At 39.2% G+C, this 20,157-nt stretch overlaps 1 protein-coding gene across 3 annotated transcripts in view; it reads left to right on the forward strand.

Annotated features, from left to right (window-relative positions):
- The window catches only part of LRGUK (leucine rich repeats and guanylate kinase domain containing), a 119,741-nt gene that overhangs the window by 16,575 nt on the left and 83,009 nt on the right, over positions 1-20,157 (forward strand). For 2 of the 3 annotated variants that reach the window (XM_081244857.1, XM_081244858.1), the window contains exons 4-6: positions 4,039-4,139; positions 7,856-7,937; positions 17,791-17,915. In XM_081244857.1, coding sequence (XP_081100983.1) covers positions 4,039-4,139; positions 7,856-7,937; positions 17,791-17,915 — 308 coding nt within the window. The remainder of the gene's footprint in view (positions 1-4,038; positions 4,140-7,855; positions 7,938-17,790; positions 17,916-20,157) is intronic. The other variant, XM_081244859.1, reaches the window with a different exon arrangement.

The raw sequence follows: 20,157 nt of genomic DNA on the forward strand, positions 1-20,157 counted from the left end.
TGTATTTCTTACAGATTTTTTTCTTATAATTGATATCTAGTCTCATAGTGTTGTGGTCGAAAAAGATACTTGATACCATTTCCATTTTCTTAAATTTACCAGGGCTTGATTTGTGACCCAAGATATGATCTATCCTGGAGAATGTTCCATGGGCACTTGAGAAGAAAATGTATTCTGTTGTTTTTGGATGAAATGTCCTATAAATATCAGTTAAGTCCATCTTGTTTAATGTGTCATTTAAAGCTCGTGTTTCCTTATTTATTTTCATTTTGGATGGTCTGTCCATTGGTGAAAGTGGGGTGTTAAAGTCCCCTACCATGATTGTGTTACTGTCGATTTCCCCTTTTATGGCTGTTAGCATTTGCCTTATGTATTGAGGTGCTCCTATGTTGGGTGCATAAATATTTACAATTGTTATATCTTCCTCTTGGATTGATCCCTTGATCATTATGTAGTGTCCTTCTCTGCGTCTTGTAATAGTCTTTATTTTAAAGTCTATTTTGTGTGATACGAGAATTGCTACTCCAGCTTTCTTTTGATTTCCATTTGCATGGAATATCTTCTTCCATCCCCTCACTTTCAGTCTCTATGTGTCCCTAGGTCAGAAGTGGGTCTCTTGTAGACAGCATATATATGGGTCTTGTTTTTGTATCCATTCAGCTATCTATGTCTTTTGGTTGGAGCATTTAATCCATTTACATTTAAGGTAATTGTTGATATGTATGTTCCTATTACCATTTTCTTAATTGTTTTGCGTTTGTTATTGTAGGTCTTTTTCTTCTTTTGTTTTTCCTGCCTAGAGAAGTTCCTTTAGCATTTGATGTAAAGCTGGTTTGGTGGTGCTGAATTCTCTTAGCTTTTGCTTGTCTGTAAAGGTTTTAATTTCTCCATCGAATCTGAACGAGATCCTTGCTGGGTAGAGTAATCTTGGTTGTAGTTTCTTCCCTTTCATCGCTTTAAATATGTCCTGCCACTCCCTTCTGTTTTGTAGAGTTTCTGCTGAAAGATCAGCCGTTAACCTTATGGGGATTCCCTTGTATGTTATTTGTTGTTTTTCCCTTGCTGCTTTTAATATTTTTTTCTTTGTATTTATTTTTTGATTGTTTAATTAGTATGTGTCTTGGTGTGTTTCTCCTTGGATTTATCCTGTATGGGACTCTCTGCACTTCCTGGACTTGATTGACTATTTCCTTTCCCATATTAGGGAAGTTTGCAACTATAATCTCTTCAAATATTTTCTCATTCCCTTTCTTTTTCTCTTCTTCCTCTGGGACCCCTATAATTCGAATGTTGGTGCATTTAATGTTGTCCCAGAGGTCTCTGGGACTGTCCTCAATTCTTTTCATTCTTTTTTCTTTAATCTGCTCTGCAGTAGTTATTTCCATTATTTTATCTTCCAGGTCACTTATCCGTTCTTCTGCCTCAGTTATTCTGCTATTGATTCCTTCCGGAGAATTTTTAATTTCACCTATTGTGTTGTTCATCATTGCTTGTTTGCTCTTTAGTTCTTCCAGGTCCTCATTAACTGTTTCTTGTATTTTTTCCATTCTATTTCCAAGATTTTGGATCATCATTTCTATCTTTACTCTGAATTCTTTATCAGGTAGACTGCCTATTTCCTCTTCATTTGTTTGGTCTGGTGGGTTTTTACATTGCTCCTTCATCTGCTTTGTGTTTTTCTGTCTTCTCATTTTGCTTAACTTATTGTGTTTGGGGTCTCCTTTTTACAGGCTGCAGGTTCGTAGTTTCCGTTGTTTTTGGTGTCTGTCCCCAGTGGCTAAGATTGGTTCAGTGGGTTGTGTAGGCTTCCTGGTGGAGGGGACTGGTGCCTGTGTTCCTGTGGATGAGGCTGGATCTTGTCTTTCTGGTGGGTAGGACCACGTCCGGTGGTGTGTTTGGGGTTTCTGTGACCTTATTATGATTTTAGGCATCCTCTCTGCTAATGGGCGGGGTTGTGTTACTGTCTTGCTAGTTGTTTGGCATAGGGTGTCCAGCACTGTAGCTTGCTGGTTGTTGAGTGGAGCTGAGTGTTAGCATTGAGATGGAGGTCTCTGGGAGAGCTTTCGCCATTTTATATTACCTGGTGCCGGAAGGTCTCTGGTGGACCAATGTCCTGAACTCGGCTCTCCTACCTCAGTGGCACAAGCCTGACACCCGGCTGGAGCACCAAGACCCTGTCAGCCACACGGCTCAGAAGAAAAGGGAGAAAAAAAGAAAGAAAGAAAGAAAAAAATAAAATAATTAAAATAAAAAATAATTATTAAAAATTAAAAAAAGAGAGCAACCAAACTAAAAAACAAATCCACCGTTTATAAGAAGTGCTAAACACTATCCCAAAAAAGAAAAGAAACAGAAACTGGACAGACAGAACCCTAGGACGAACGGTAAAAGCAAAGCTATACAGACAAAATCACGCAAAGAAGCATACACACATACACTCACAAAAGAAAATGGAAAAATATATTTATATCATTGCTTCCAAAGTTACCACCTCAATTTGAGATGATTCATTGTTTATTCAGGTATTCCAGAGATGCACAATCAAGTTGATTGTGGTTAATCCACTGCTCCTGAGGCTGCTGGGAGAGATTTCCCTTATCTCTTTGTTTGCACAGCTCCCCGGGGTTCAGCTTTGGATTTGACCCCGCCTCTGTGTGTAGGTTGCCTGAGGGCGTCTGTTTCCGCCCAGACAGGGTAGGGTTAAAGGAGCAGCCGATTCGGGGGCTCTGGCTCACTCAGGCCGGAGGGAGGGAGAGGTATGGAGTGCGGGGCGAGCCTGTGGCAGCAGAGGCCGGCGTGACGTTGCAACAGCCTGAGGTGCACCATGTGTTCTCATGGGGAAGTTGTGACTGGATCACGGGACCCTGGCAGTGGCGGGCTGCACGGGCTCCCAGGAGGGGAGGTGTGGAGAGTGACCTGTGCTTGCACCCAGGCTTATTGGTGGCGGCAGCAGCAGCCCCAGCGTCTCACGCCCGTCTCTGGGGTCCACGCTGATAGCCGCGGCTTGCACCCATCCCTGGAGCTCCTTTAAGCGGAGCTCTGAATCCCCTCTCCTCGAGCACCAGGAAACAAAGAGGGAAGAAAAAGTCTCTTGCCTCTTCGGCAGCTCCAGACCTTTTCCCGGACTCCCTCCCGGCCAGCCGTGGCGCACTAACCCCTTCAGGCTGTGTTCACACCCCTAACCCCAGTCCTCTCCCTACTATCCAACCGAAGCCCGAGCCTCAGTTCCCAGCCCCGCCCACCCCGGTGGGTGAGCAGACAAGCCTCTCGGGCTGTGTGCCGGTCGGCACCGATCCTCTGTGTGGGAATCCTCCGCTTTGCCCTCTGCACCCCTATTGCTGCGCTCTCCTCGGTGGCTCCGAAGCTCCCCCCCACCACACCCTCCGTCTCCGCCCGCGAAGGGGCTTCTAGTGTGTGGAAACCTTTCCTCCTTCCCAGCTCCCTCCCACTGGTGCAGGTCCGGTCCCTTTTCTTTTGTCTCTGTTTTTTTCTTTTTTCTTTTGCCCTACCCAGGTACGTGGGGAGTTTCTTGCCTTTTGGGAGGTCTGAGGTCTTCTGCCAGCGTTCAGTAGGTGTTCTGTAGATGTGTTTCTGATGTATTTGTCAGGAGGAAGGTGATCTCTGCGTCTAACTCCTCCACCATCTTGCAGGTCTCCCCCAAGGCTGGCGTTTTTGAAGCATTGACTGTTAGCACCTCAGGGGAGAGTGAGCTGGGCCATAAGGAAGCCTCGGTCATTTCTTTCCTGGTTGTGATGGAGGATGGGGATGGGACCAGTGGGGGGCCCTGGAGAAGAAGGTTAAATTGTGGGCTCATGGTGCATTTTCTACGCTGTGTGTGTGTGTGTGTGTGTGTGTGTGTGTGTGTGTGTGTTTTGCATATTCCTATTTTTATTCATTTCACTCATCTGGAATAATTAAGATGTGCTTGCAACTGGTATAGTTTTAAAATGTTCTGATATAGTGTATGCTGTTTTTAATGACTTTGTCTAAGTTTTATTTTATTGACTTACCTTATTCTTTATTCATTTTACCCCCCAGATTTGTCTTGTGTGAGCTGTATGCCTTATCTTCTAGAACTTAATGCTTCTCAGAATAAACTGACGACATTCTTCAATTTCAAGCCACCCAAAAATCTCAAGGTAGATTTTATTAATACACTAATTACATGTGTTAACTGGTTTGTGAAATACATTAACGAGCAAAACAGCACTAAAAGAGAATTCAGAGAGAATAAGACAGAGGAGAAATGAAATAAAAAAGGAGAAGGATTTGTGTATCATTTATTTTAGAAAAGGGAGATGGTCTTTCAAGAGATTATCTTTTTCGGAAGCTTTGCTAAAACCTAATGTCCAAACCAATGAACTAACTTCTTTCCCTTTTCTCTGCTTCATTTAAATACTAGTTATTGTTTGTGTATTTTTATTATAGCAGAACAATTTTATACCTGAAAATTCTGTAAAAATTTCCTGGGGGCTTAAATTTTGCCTTCTTTATTGATCCAACCTTTACTTTTGTTTAGAAAGCAGTGATTTCAGATCTTCATTCTTGCTTCTCTGCACTTGCTGTTGCATTTCTGAGGCAGAATGAAACTCTGTGAATGGTGGTTGATGGAGCAGCTTACTCTGCTGTGGAGCACTGAGTCTCATACTTTAATGTGTGTGTAGGTCATGTGGCGTTCTTGTGAAAATGAGATTCTGATCCAGTAGGTTTGAGGTGGGCCTTAGGCTCTGCTTTCTAACAGCCTTCCTGATGAGCCATTGCTGCTGGTCCATGGACCACACGTAAGCAGAGAGGTCATAGATTAATAGTACTCCGATTTTCTGCACAGTGGAATCACCTGGAGAGTTTTAAAGACTACTGATGCCTGGATCCCACTGCCAGATATTCTGGTTCAAGTGGTCCAGAGTAAGGCCTGGGTGTGGGAATTTCTAAAAGACCCTGCCCAGGTGACTCTAATGTGCTGACAAATTTGGGAACCATTGCCACAGCTTGGGATGAGTATTTTTCTAGTGGACTCAAATATTTCATTAAAAAGTTGTTTTAAGGAGTGAACATCAATGATTTCCTTTTATTACCTATTTAATTTTGTTTACAAGCCAAATTAATGTAGATCCAACGTATTGTGCTGGAGCTTGCACAAATATGAGTCTTTGAAATCAAGAATCTGACATCCTCCATACTGTCAGTGAGACAGCTTTCTTAATTTTTCTTCTGTTATTTCACATTGCTACATTTTTATCAGTAGTGAGTTTTTTCCCTTTGAAATTACAGTTATTGCTGTGGTGACATTCCTTTATCCAGAAAAGCCACACAAGGTGCCTATTTGTCCTTAGTATGGGGCCTTGTGGTCTCCAGGTCATCAGGAATTGTTCTTGCAGAGCTGTCTTGATCCTCCCTCCTTTGCTGTCCCCTTCTGCCTTGCCCTAAGCCCCAGTGAAATCAGCCATGGCAAGAGCGTGACCCGTTTCCTTGGGAAAAACTTGCCTGGAGTTTCTTTCATTCACAACCTGGCCTCACCCCCTCCCCAAAAGACTGCACAAGTAAACAAAAACAAATCAGGTACCCCATCTTTTTTTTTTTAGAGCAGTTTTAGGTTCATAGTAAAATTGAGGAGATTTCCCATATATTCCCAAAATTGAGGAGATTTCCCATATATCTCATATTTCCCATATATCTCATATATTCCCATATTTTCCATATAAAATTGAGAGATTTCCCATATATCTCCTGCCCCCACAAATGCACAGCCTCCCCATTATCAACATCCCCCACCAGAGTGGGACATTTGTTACACTCAAACCTACACTGACACATCATAATCATCTGAAGTCCACAGTTTACATTAGGATTCACTCTTGGTGTTGTACGTTCTGTGGGTTTGGACAAATGTATAATGATGTGTTTCCATCGTTATGGCAGATACCTCAATGTTTAAGGTCCTAGAGAATTAAGAGCAAGTGTATTGGTAACTTTAGGAAAGTGCTTGCAAAGTGCCAGCGTGCCCCTGATGAGGTACTTGAACCCTATGTGAACCCTAAGTGAACCCTTTGTGAACCTGGGAGGGGAATGATTGAGGCCTTCCAATGTTTTCAATGCAGGATCTTACTAAATCCTCCCAATAGAACTGTGAGGCAGCTGGGATGGTCCCATTTTACAGATGAGTGTGCAGAAGCACAGAAAGGTTAAATAACTTACTTAACCTTTGCTGGGAGGTCACAGGGCTGGCATTGAACCCCATGTCTGAGACCCAAAGCCCATTTTTCCAGTAAATCACGCTTGTGTATAATATCTCACCCTCTCGGAAAGTTCTGCTTATGTTTCATTTATTATCTATGTGCCTTGTGCCACCAACCAAAGAAAGCATACATGTCCCAAAGAGCAGGAGCTTATACTTGTACCCTTTTTGTATTTCCTAGAATGATTTTTCTCTTAGTAGGTGAAGAAGGTTCGTTTGATTGATGGGCACTTCTTACAAGCTCTGGGTTCCAGTGGAACTCCCAGTGAGAGTCAGGGCAATAACCCTTTTAAGGTCTCTCAACAAGCCCAGTATCATAAGTGCATGGAGGGCACAGTATTGGCATATAGTCCCAACAGGTGTGTAGTTAGATAGGTATCATGAGCACACACAAGCTGTGGCACAAGAATGAAAGGTGTTGATGGAAAAATGTCAGCTATAAGTAAACCTAGATAATTATAAGTTTATTTCTAGCCCATCATTATTATATAGAAGAAAAAAGTGAATAAGAAATTTCATTTTATCATGCCAAACTGACTTTTTAATTAAGTCATGGAATGCATTTTACATAGTTGCAATTTGTATATGCATAAAATTTTGTTTCTGATTTTTTTAACAGGATTTTGTTTGCACATTTCTATTTCTTCACATGATTCACATACTTGTATTTTACTTACTATGCAGTCTTGTTGCTGTATTGTAATCAACTTAACCAATTTTCTACACTTGCCACTTGAGCTGTTTTCAAAGTTTTTTTTAGTGTCCAGTATTTAAAGTTTTTAGTATTTAAAGTATTTAATACATTGATAAAAATAATCTTAGTGCATGGGTGGGGGGAGGTAAAATTACTGTTTTAAAGGGCACAAGAAGATAATAATAGTACTTATTTTATAATTGCTTGATAGTTTTCCAGAAAATGCTTACCATGTGCCTAGCACATTGATGCAGTGTTTAAAAAAATTTTTTTAATCTTTTGCCAGTAGGTGAATAATTAAACAAAGTTATTTAATGTTGTTTTTCTTTCTCATATTTTTGAGTAGGAACAACGAATATTGTTGAAAATGCTTTCCTAAGATAGTCAAGTTTGAGAAAGGGTGCTGAGTGGATGAGGTATGGCCTGAGGGATGAATAAGAAAGACTTTTCTAGCCTTTAGGGGGTGACACAGGAGAGTAAATTGAGCCAGAAACAGAGAAGGCAAAGAAGCAGGAAGCAAGGTGTGCATATAAACTAAATGAACACAGGCTATTGGGCGTCAGTGAAAGTGAAGACATGGTGGTTAGTAAGGGTGAAACTGAGGTAAGCTCTGAAGGAAGATCAAGAAAGTTTAAAATAAGTGCTGAAAATGGGGAGAGTGACTGAAGAAACAGAAAGCGTTTCTGTTGCGCAGCTGTCCGCGCCAGCCATGGGGAAGGGTCTCCCCCTTAGTACCTCTCAAAATGGGCAGACGAGGGTCCCAGCTAGGAAACGATTAAACACAAAGGAAGTACGTTAGCCTGCGTGTATTTTCAACTATGAATTGTAACCCCTCATCAGAACATACATTCTTGTTGTGCAAGTAATTGTGTGGTTAAGATGAATGAGAAATAAAGTATAACATCCTGCTCTCTTTCTCTTATCAGAAGGTGGATTTTTCCTACAACCAAATTTCGGAAATGTGTGATTTGTCGGCATATGAGTCTCTCACGAAACTAATTTTGGACAGTATCCTTTGAATGATTAAAGGGGAAAGTTTGATTAAGAGGCCCATTAATACATGTGTACTGGATGACCTGGAATAGTGCTGAATAGGCAATTTACTAGAGATGTGTGACTCATTTAAACGGTTAAGAATTGATATTCACAAAATGATATTTTACTGACCAAGGAGTAAGAGTGCAAATCAGAGCTTGCCAAGAACATCTTACACCTGAAAAGCTAAGAAGACAGTCATTCTTCTGATAAACATAGGCTTATTTTTAATTCTAGAACCAGATAAGAAGTTCTGTTTTACCCAACTCCTTTCTTCAAATTTGCTTAAACTGGGGCCCTATTTTATGTAAATTCAGTATCAGAAAATCCAGATACGGCCAAAATTAGTGATTATTTATTTTACAAAAGAATTCACACTGGGCTTCCCTGGTGGCGCAGTGGTTGGGAGTCCGCCTGCCGATGCAGGGGACACGAGTTCGTGCCCCGGTCCGGGAAGATCCCACATGCCGCGGAGCGGCTAGGCCAGTGAGCCATGGCCGCTGAGCCTGCGCATCCGGAGCTTGTGCTCCGCAACGGGAGAGGCCACAACAGTGAGAGGCCCGCGTACCGCAAAAAAAAAAAAAAAAAAAAAAAAAAAGAATTCACACTAAGCTCCCTTTAACTAGCAGTCCTCTCTAGTGTATCTCAAATGATGCTTTCATAAAAATTTTAAAAACGTAAAACCAACAATTTTTGATTTGCAGCCAACTTCAAGAACATATCTGTTGCATGAACCAGGCTCCTGTGCAAACAGAGCACCTACCTTAACATAGACACACTCCAGCTTCTGGACCCTAAGGGGTTGACTGGGCATCTGTGAGTTTAATGAGCTTGAATCTCTTCCTTACCCTAGAGACCAGTGTTCTCTGGGTGATAAGGGAGCAGCGCCTTCTCTTTCTCAGTATCTTTCTACCCCCCTGAGGATTTTTCAGGGCAGAGTGGAGAATGAATTGATTGCCCTCGGGTGCCTCATTCCAGGGATGTGGAAGCAGCTAGTACACACTAGTAATGAGGCTCTCGAGATGTGGGGAGAACAGAAAGTACGTTTCCTTGAAGACATATTTTGTAGGAAAAACGCTTTATTTGTATATGATGGAAAGCTTAAAGCATCACATCACTCTCTTTAGAAGTTGTGTGTGAAAATGAGCAATTAGTGGACATTTAGAGGGTGCTCTTGAAATGAGCAAGTTTTCCTGAACGTAGCCGAATGAGAAAATGATCAAAATGAAATGTTTTGATGACAAACTAAAAGTAGTACACATTAGCGGCACCCGTGCATAGAACCTGCACTTTCTGCTTGACTGTTGCATATATTACATTTGGAAAGAGATAGAGTCTGACGGCCCAGAAGCTATCTGGCTCAGATATCTACTCATCTCAGGCCATCTAGAAGAATGCTCCCCAGGGACCACCAGCAGTGTCAGCATTGCCTGGAACTTTTTAGAAATGCAGACTCTTGGTTGCTACCCCAGACCTCTGAAATCAGAATCTGCATTTTTAACAAGACCCCCAGGTGATGTGAGTTCATACTAAAGCTTGAGGAGCACTGGTCTAGACGTCAGCTGCCCCCCTAAACTCCAACCAGACAAAAGGGATTGAGCATCCAGAGCTCCTTCTATTCTTCAGTACCCTGAGTCAGAATGGTGACACAAAAGTCTGGAGTTCTGTCTCCCAGAAAATACTCTATGTGCAAGCATGGAATTGCCAGAGAAAACAACTCCACAGTATTTTGGACTGAAAATGGAGGATGCATTTTAAAACATTTCTATCATGAAAGTCTAATTTCTACATAAATTTATCTTTCCATGTAAAAAGCTGAACTGTTGTGACTTTGTAAATGTCAACGGAGGAAGGAATCAGGGTTTTTTAAACTTGACTTTAGATGTAACAATGGAGTCTTATCTCCAAAGTGTAAAAAGTTTTATTACATCAGAACCGATTGGAATTCAGAACATAGACACATAATTAGAATGTAAATACCGTGGCACAATTCCTCATCTTTGTTTTTAAAAATGCGAAGACAAATACCCAGAACTAGCTCCCCTTCATAAACTACTTCTTAGATAGCTTACAGTTTTGAAAAGAGAGTAGGCTAATTTTTAACAGTACTAACTATGCCTCTTTCTTTTGTTCTGTTCAGGCATATCATATTGTGTATAATTATGTAATTAGAGTTTTGAAAAGACTTAAAAGCTTTGAGATAAAGAATTTCTAAACAACTTTTTAATGCCAGAACATTTAAAAACTTAGGTGAAATGGATAAATCCCTAGAAAAATGTTATACACCAAAGCACTGACTTGGAGATAGAAACCCTGAGTAGTCCTACAACTATAAAACTAGTTCATTACAAATTAAAATCAATTAAATTAAAAATCTGCATACAAAACCCCCCAACTTTCAAGAACAAACCTTTCAAAAATGAACAAATTCTTTCAAAGATTTAAAATAGAAGGCATATTCACAATTCATTTTAATGAGGTTACTTTGTTACCCAAACCAGACAAGGAACAGTAAGAGAAAAGAAAATGACAGGCTTATTTCACTTATGATATAGATGTAAAAATCCTAAACAAAACATTAGCAAACTGAATCTGACAGTATATGAAAAAGATAATATACCATGACCGAGTTAGGTTTATCTCATGAATGTAAGGATAGTTTAACTTTAGAAAAATTTAAAATGTCATTAATGACATGAACAGATTAAGGGAAATAAATCATATGATAAATAGATATAGAAGCTCAATAGATGCAAAAAATTTAATAGAATCCATTCTTCATTCACAATAAAAACTCTTAGTAAACTAGTAATAGGGAATTTCCTCAACTTGATAAGAATGTCAACAAAAATATTTGAAACAAACTTTATCCTAACTGGGGACATGTTCTAAGCACTCTTTAAAATCAAGGATACAAGACAAGATAACCGCCTTTGCCACTTCTAACCATCATTGTTTAAGAGGTCTTACTCAGCATCATAAGAGAAAGAAATGAAAGCAAAGTATAAAGATTGATAAGGAGAAAAAGTCATTTCTTTTTTTTTTTTTTTTTCGCGGTAGGCAGGCCTCTCACTGTTGTGGCCTCTTCCCTTGCGGAGCACAGGCTCCGGACGCGCAGGCCCAGCGGCCATGGCTCACAGGCCCAGCCGCTCCACGGCATGTGGGATCCTCCCAGACCGGGGCACGAACCCATGTCCCCTGCATCGGCAGGCGGACTCTCAACCACTGCGCCACCAGGGAAGCCCGAAAAAGTCATTTCTTGCAAATGATATGATTGTCTACAGAATATAAAAAAGAACTTGCAATAAACTACTAGAAATAATAGAGTTTTGAGAGTTCAACAAGGTAGTTGGATATGACTTCAATAAACAGAAATCGATTGCATTACTCTGCACCACAAACAAGCAACTAGAAAACACAACCTTGAAACGCCATTTACAAGAATATTTATCTTATTAAAGATGAATAAGACCTGTCGGGGGAACATAATAAAACTTTATTGAAGGGTATTAAAGACCTAATTAAAGGGAAATATAGCATGTTCCTGGATATGAAGATGGGAGATGTGTAAATATAATTTCATAGAAAATGAATCAGAAAGGCTAACAAACATATGAAGACATGTCAACCTCATTTGTATTCAGAGAAATGCAAGTCAAGCTCACGATATACTATATCATATCCATTCAGTTGACAGAATGTAAGAAATCTAAAAATACCATGTGTTGGAGAACACATAGGTCAAGAGGATCTCTATTTTTCTTCCTTATGGGTGTGAAACTAGTTCAACCACTTTGGAAAACAATTTTGTGCAATCTTGTAAAGTTGAACATCCACATTTTCTATGATCTAGCACTTTCATTCCTATATACAGGAAGTTTAGCATACGTGTACCTGGAGGCTTGTAATAGCAAAAATTGGAAATAGCCCAAATATTCCTTGATAAGAGAGCATAAATAAATTATGGTATACTGATACAATAGCATTATCATATATATAGTCGTGAAAATGAATGAACTGTATATATCTCCATGCACCAGTAAAGTTGACTGTTAATAAAACCAAATATAATTTTTTTTAATTTTTTAAAATTAAAAAAAAATTTTAGTTAAAAAATGTTTTTAATTTTTGGCTGCGTTGGGTCTTCATTGCTGCACGCGGGCTTTCTCTAGTTGCGGCGAGCGGGGGTTACTCTTTCTTGCGGTGTGCGGGCTTCTCATTGCGGTGGCTTCTCTTGTTGTGGAGCACGGGCTCTAGGCGTGCCGGCTTCAGTAGTTGCGGTGTGTGGGCTCAGTAGTTGTGGCTCGTGGGCTCTAGAGCACAGGCTCAGTAGTTGTGGCACGCAGGCTTAGTTGCTCCGTGGTATGTGGGATCTTCCCGGACCAGGGATCGAATCCGTGTCCCCGGCACTGGCAGGCGGATTCTTCACCACTGCACCACCAGGGAATTCCAAACCAAATATAATTTAGGTATAAAACCAAAGGGGAAAGGGAATAAGAAATAGGCAATTCAGCCTAGGGGTTATCTCTGAGAGGGAGCCGTCAAGACGTGACAGGAGAGGTGTGCAGAGGTAGATGTAACTTACTGCTAATGTTCTACTTCTTGGGCTGGGAATGGTGGTGGTTTCAAGAATATTCATCAGAGTTTTAAAAGTTAATAAAAGCAGGCCATGTATGGCCAATGATGTGCCTGTCTTCATTAACATTTTTTTAAATTTGAAACTTAGAAATTAATTTCCTTGAAAACAGTTAGTTACCAAATGTCAAAGTCCAGCTCTATCAGAATTCCCTGGAGGGCTTGTTAAAACACCTATTTCTGGTCCCCACCCTCCAGAGCTTTTGGTGAAGTAGGTCTGGGGTGGTACCTGAGAACTTGCATATCTAACAAGTTCCAGGATGATGCTGGCATTGCTGGTCTGAGGACCACACTTTGAGATCCACAGCTCTAAGCTAATCAGTCCTGTCTGTTATATCTTGAATGTCATGCTTTTCTCATCTGCTGCCATTCCATTTGTCCTTTTTTAAATGCTTTAGAAATTTGGCTGTTACCTTTCTTTAAACTTTTTGTATTTATTCAAGCTTTCCTTTGTGAGCATCTGTGTTTTCTATTTGAGGAAAAAAAAATTGCACTTTTGTTTAAAATAAAATTAAAAGAGAAGTATAATTATCAATATTAAAAGCAGTTATTTAAAATGAAAAACAAATCAGTTAATCAAGCTAGTAGTGCTGGCAATGTGGTTGTAGTAGATTATGTTAATACCTTAGAATGAATTTTTAGTTATAAAATATCAACTTTTTAAGTTAATCTTATTATGCTATTTTTTCCTTCTGTAGGTGGGCAACTGATGATTAATTGATAATCACCCCAAATTGAAAGATGATAAATTTTGCTGAGGATTAGTCTATTTATTTAGTCTTAAGAAAGGATGCAGTTTATTCTTTACCTATAAATATTAATTGATCATTGGAATTTATTCCATGATTATAGAATCATGAAGTTTTTAAAAAGTGATTTATTGAAATTTTAAATCCAGACAGGACTTTAGGGATCATCTAGTGCTGTTATTTTATGGGAGAGGAGCCTGAGACTCAGGGAAACGTCCGATATTATTTGGCAAATGGTTGAGCTGAGACTAGTCTTCTGCATTCCATTGTTCTTCTCATGTTGCAATTCATTGAATAATTACTACTTTTATCACATAGCCATTTGAAGTGTATGCATGTTTCATTTCTTAAAGATATTCACTCCCATAGTGAAGAACATTTTTCACTGGTAAGGTGATATAGATCCTTCAGGATTAGTTTTGATTAAAGTCATCATTGTGGTTCTTTCCACTAAGAGAATTGTGATGGATTTCCTATTTATTTCTTAGTAACTGTTTTCTGTACACCCGGCCCATATTTTACGGTTGTAGACAAATGAATAAGAGCAAATGCTGACTAGTGAATAATTCATGTCAAGCACTGTGAACTGCTGACAGCATCGCCCAAATGTAAAAATATATTGTTGGGGTTTTCCCTAGCTGTAAAGTTATGCTTATGTGCCTTTGGATTCCTTCACTCAGTTTCCATGAGGATCTAACATTCCACTGTAAAAGATTTATTCATAGAATCATAAAATTTTAGAGCTGGAATGCAGTATGATGATCTTGTATTCTTTGAGTCTCTTTCTCCTGATAGTAGCCTTTTAAAATTAAACTATACCTAAGAGGATTAACTCAATAAGCTAATTCATTGTAATAGTTTAGTGGCTTATCTAATTATATTTCTTCTTATCGGAAAGTCCCAAGACTTATGAAAGAACATGAAAGAATAATGTTAGGAGGAAGGGCAAGTAGCATTTCATGAAAGTTCTTAAGAAAATGGGAGATTGGAGAGATAAAGGTATTCCTGAACTTAGAGCTCTGGATGGACCAGTCCTTCATATTGACTGTTGGCATTGCTGGCAGTCACATATGATGTGACCGTGGGAGTAATTAGCAGGGAAAGCCGTTGCGCCACTGTGAAAAGTACTCTTACGAACTTGATTGCGGTTGACCCTTGAATAATGGTGGGGGTTAGGGGACCGATCCCAGAGCAATCGGATAGCCACACATAACTTTTCAGTAAGCCCTTTGTATCCACGGTTGTGCACCAGTGGATTCAACCAACCTCTACAGATGGTATACCACTGTAGTATGTATTTAGTGAAAAAAAAATCCATGTATAAGTGGACCCATACATTTCAGACCTGTTTGTCAAGGGTCACCTGTTAATTTATAGTGCCTAAAATTCCTTGAAATTTAAAGGAGAGTGAAGAGTTGGGAAATAGGAGACAGTTTTGGTGAAATGAACCTATTTCTCAGCAGAGATGTTCAGTCAGCTCCTTACCCTTTGCCCCAGTGCTGTGCGCGATGGCAGTGGCAGCTGCAGAAGCCATGGCCATGACTGCAGGGGGGCATCTGTATTCCTCCTCCTTTTGGCCCTTGCAATACTAATTTCATAAAACATGACTTGCCCTACTAGTCAAAGCTAGAGAGTAAGCTGGATGCACCAAGGGAACGGCCTCTAATGTCTTGGAAAATTACTGTATACACAGTCAACAGGCTTTCCTTTTCAGTTCCCATTATCTCTTGACAGTGTCCAGATTCCTGTTTTCTAGTTTTCTAATCCTTGCCTGCTTCCCATGGGAGTGCTTCCTGACTCAGCCACCCACAAGCATTTGTTTTACTCTCTGTCATAATTCAGAGTATCTTCGTTTCTGTTGAAGCTGAGCTACCAAGACACTAGTGCTCCTGAAATAGGACTTAAAGACTGTTGCTTCCTCTGCTAGATTAAGACAAATGGCCATTTGAAGTTTTCCGTGCTTAATTTTTCTTACCAAAGATTGCTACACTGAGGATATTTTATTTCATCTATAGAGTGATTGTTTAAATAGCCCAAAGAAAATGGAAGCAGAAAGAAGAATCATGTTTGTGAGCATAAGTGTCTATTTGTAGAGCTAGTCTGGCAGGAAGCTTTATGAAAGTGGTTTTGAAATGCATGTTGACAACAAGCCAAGCTATGCCTCAGCCCAAGGATTGAATCTGGAACCAGTGAGGAAAATCAAGGAATTTCTGGTTCATTTGGCAATATTTTCTCATCATTGCTTTTAGTTTCTTAATTAAACTCTGTCTCTGGCTTTGTTCTTTCAGAATCAGTCCTGGCCTGAATCCTCCTTTTTGTGCTGCTGGCCAAGAGGCAGAGGATGTGATTCCTTGGGCTCATGTGCTTGTAATTTAGTAACGATAACAATGCCTTATAATTGTGAGGTACTTGTACAACTCACTCACATACATTTTCTAAATTTTTTCTCATGATGTAACTTTTGGCCTTCACGGCAGCCTGATGTTGTCTCCATTTTACAGATGAAAAATCTGAGCAGAGAGAAATTACATCACATAACTAGTAAGTAGTAGAGTTAGGATAACTGCAAATAATTGTGAGGCAAAATGTATGTTTCTGTGATACTTACAGTCCCTTCCTTTCCCCCCCCAAAAATTTGTTGATTCTGTGATTAATCTCTATAGGTGGGGTGTTAGAAGTTGACCAGAAAAGGCTTTGAGGAAGAAAGAGTTTGTCTTGAGCTGATACCAAGAATTGGAATTGATCTGATATTTACCATTATAATATTCACTCCAGAGAGGCTATACCATAATGAACCCTCTCACCCAGTAGTATGAAAGAATCTGTTCTTCAAAAGCTTGAAAATGTTTGCCAAACTAGTAGGCAAAGGATAGCATCTTAATTTGCTTTCTCCCTACTACAGGTGAAGCAGAGTGTCTTTTCATATGTTTATTATGTTAGCCACTAGGATTTGCTCTTCTGGGAATTTCCTGGATATATTCTTACCCCATTTTCTATTGGGTTATTGTCATTCTTTATGTTTTCTAGATAGTAATTCTTTGTATACTATATATGTTGTGAATATATTCTCCCAATCTGTCACCTGTATTTACTTATGTAATTAAAAACTAATAGAAGTAGGGAAATGAGGTTGTCAAAAAGAAATACTTAAGATGTTGGTTTAATGCAAATGTTAAAAAAGAGAAAAAACTTTAAAAAGTGGAATTTCAAATTAAGTCCTGAAGAATGGGTAGGGTTTAGAAATAAGTAGGAAAGCAGTATTTAAAAAAATTAAGAAAGTCAAGGGGTATATTCCAGAACTATTGAGAAGATTGACCTGGCAGAATTGGAGCATTCTCACTGGATTATTATGGGGATGAAATTCGATAAATAGGTTTTGCTTAAAGTAAAGGGCCTTAAATGCCAGAGTGAAGAATTTGGAATTTGTCCTGTGAGAATTTTTTAATTGAAGCATGATATCCAGTCAATATTTTGAAAAAAATTAACCTGACTACAGTGTGTAAGGTGACTTGAGGGCAGGAAGAAATGGATGTTAGGGGTATCCATTGGTGCTAAAGCTGAATTAAGTTGGCAGAGGGGTGAATGCAAAGGGAGGACATATTTGAAGAAATGTTTTAAAGCAAAAATGCCAGGTTTTGGTGATGATTGGACGCCCTGAAGATTACAAGTGGCTGAGAAAATGGTAATATTTTACGCTACTTGGGAGGGAAAACTGAGCTTGGGTGGAGAAGTGATATTAAATCCTAGAAATTTGCCAGAAAGATTGAGGACAGAGTGAGGTAAGTAGAATTGGTGACTTTGAGTTTGCACTTTTAGGTGACTATAAGGATGGAGAACAAAACGTAAGAGTTAAATTTTAAAATAAATAGAAAATCAACAGATGAGGAAAAGAAGGCTGAGTTTAGGCCTCATTTATTATAAAGAGAAGAGAAGCCAATACAGATAGAAGAAAAGGCTATTCCTTTCAGTATCACCCATTTTCTGCAGATGACACCTCCCGGGCTGTTTCCCTGGTTATGGGGATGATAAAGTGCATGTGTTCTCCAGGGCAACCCTGGATTCAGTTCTGCCTGTGGAAAAGTACAAGCGTTTCTCATGGAGACCATTAAGGAACCAAGGAAAAAGCACTGCCAAGGTGGCAGCATTGGACCACTCTGAAGTGTTTTTCCTCACTGATTAAATGAGTCACATATGAACACAAAGGCAACTGAGCACACTCAAAAGCTATGCCTTTAAAAAAAAACAAACTAATTTTACCTGGTGCACTATTAGCTTCTATATGAAAAAAATATCATTTTAAGATATAGCATTCATCCTATATTAGCATAGAGTACTTTTTTATTTATGCTGTTGCCTGATTTTTCTAATGATGATTTGACACTAATTCATTTTTTCTTCCAAATGTTTCTAATACCATTTTCCTTAAACACAGTCGTGTATAGGCAATGAGATAGCTGAAATCAACGGACTAGAGCTGTGTAGCAGTCTTACCCACCTTAGTTTGGCCAAGAACAAGATCACAACCATTAATGGCTTAGGAATGTTACCGATCAAAATACTTTGTCTGGTGAGTCTAAAAAAAGTGTTATTCTTTATAGAAGTACTAGTTAATGTCTTAGCAAATATATTAATGATAGTTACGATTTTTCAGTTTTATAAAGAGCTAATTCCTTCATGAAATGTCATTGTCTTTAGTTCTGTTTGCTCCTTTCCATATCTGGGGTGGCTGTGTGTGTGTGTGTGTGCGCGCGTGTGTGTGTGTGATGAATAATTCATGCTAAAGTAAAATGATTTCCTAATGTGGTACACAAATTTCATTTTTTAAAAGATTGACTTTGGGCTTCCCTGGTGGTGCAGTGGTTGAGAGTCTGCCTGCCGATGCAGGGGACACGGGTTCGTGCCCCAGTCCAGGAAGATCCCACATGCCGCGGAGCGGCCGGGCCCGTGAGCCATGGCCGCTGAGCCTGCACGTCCAGAGCCTGTGCTCTGCAACAGCGGAGGCCACAATGGTGGGAGGCCCGTGTACCGCAAAAAAAAAAAAAAAAAAAAAAGATTGACTTTAACACTGAGAAAGGAAGGCATACTTTTAGCAACTATTAAGAATATTTTTATAATAACCAAGAGATCACTGAAGAAATCAAAGAGGAAATTAAAAAATACCTAGAAACAAATGACAATGAAAACATGATGTCCGAAAACCCATGGGATGCAGCAAAAGCAGTTCTAAGAGGGAAGTTTATACCAATACAATCCAACCTCAAGAAACAAGAAACATCTCAAATAAACAACCTAACCTTACACCTAAAGCAATTAGAGAAAGAACAAAAAAACCCCAAAGTTAGCAGAAGGAGAGAAATCATAAAGATCACATCAGAAAAAAATGAAAAACAAATGAAGGAAACAGTAGCAAATATCAATAAAACTAAAAGCTGGGTCTTTGAGAAGATAAACAAAATTGATAAACCATTAGCCAGACTCATCAAGAAAAAAAAGGAGAAGACTCATATCAACAGAATTAGAAATGAAAAAGGAGAAGTAAAAACTGACGCTGCAGAAATACAAAGGATCATGAGAGATTAGTACAAGCAACTATATGCCAATAAAATGGACAACCTGGAAGAAATGGACAAATTCTTAGAAAAGCACAACCTTCTGAGACTGAACCAAGAAGAAATAGAAAATATAAACAGACCAGTCAGAAGCCCTGCAATTGAGACTGTGATTAAAAATCTTCCAACAAACAAAAGCCCAGGACCAGATGGCTTCACAGGTGAATTCTATCAAGCATTAGAGAAGAGCTAACACCTATCCTTCTCAAACTCTTCCAAAATATAGCAGAGGGAGGAACACTCCCAAACTCATTCTATGAGGCCACCATCACCTTGATACCAAAACCAGGCAAGGATGTCACAAAGAAAGAAAACTACAGGCCAATATCACTGATGAACATAGATGCAAAAATCCTCAACAAAATACTAGCAAACAGAATCCAACAGCACATTAAAAGGATCATACACCATGATCAAATGGAGTTTATCCCAGGAATGCAAGGATTCTTCAACATATACAAATCAATCAATGTGATACACCATATTAACAAATTGAAGGATAAAAACTATACGATCATCTCAATAGATGCAGAAAAAGCTTTCGACAAAATTCACAAATTTATGATAAAAACCCTGCAGAAAGTAGGCATAGAGGGAACTTAACCTCAACATAATAAAGCCCATATATGACAAACCCACAGCCAACATCATTCTCAATGGTGAAAAACTGAAACCATTTCCACTAAGATCAGGAACAAAACAAGGTTGCCCACTCTCACCACTATTACTCAACATACGTTTTGGAAGTTTTAGCCGCAGCAATCAGAAAAGAAAAAGAAATAAAAGCAATCTAAATTGGAAAAGACGAAGTAAAGCTGTCACTGTTTGCAGATGACATGATACTATACATAGAGAATCCTAAAGACGCTACCAGAAAACTACTAGAGCTAATCAATGAATTTGGTAAAGTAGCAGGACACAAAATTAATGCACAGAAATCTCTTGCATTCCTATATACCAATGATGAAAAATCTGAAAGAGAAATTAAGGAAACACTGCCATTTACCATTGCAACAAAAAGAATAAAATACCTAGGAATAAACCTACCTAAGGAGACAAAAGACCTGTATGCAGAAAACTATAAGACACTGATGAAAGAAATTAAAGATGATACAAACAGATGGAGAGATATACCATGTTCTTGGATTGGAAGAATCAACATTGTGAAAATGACTTTACTACCCAAAGCAATCTACAGAT

The sequence above is a fragment of the Mesoplodon bidens genome, assembly GCF_964165515.1.
Source record: "Mesoplodon bidens genome assembly, chromosome: 9".
NCBI classification, from domain to species: Eukaryota; Metazoa; Chordata; class Mammalia; order Artiodactyla; family Ziphiidae; genus Mesoplodon; species Mesoplodon bidens.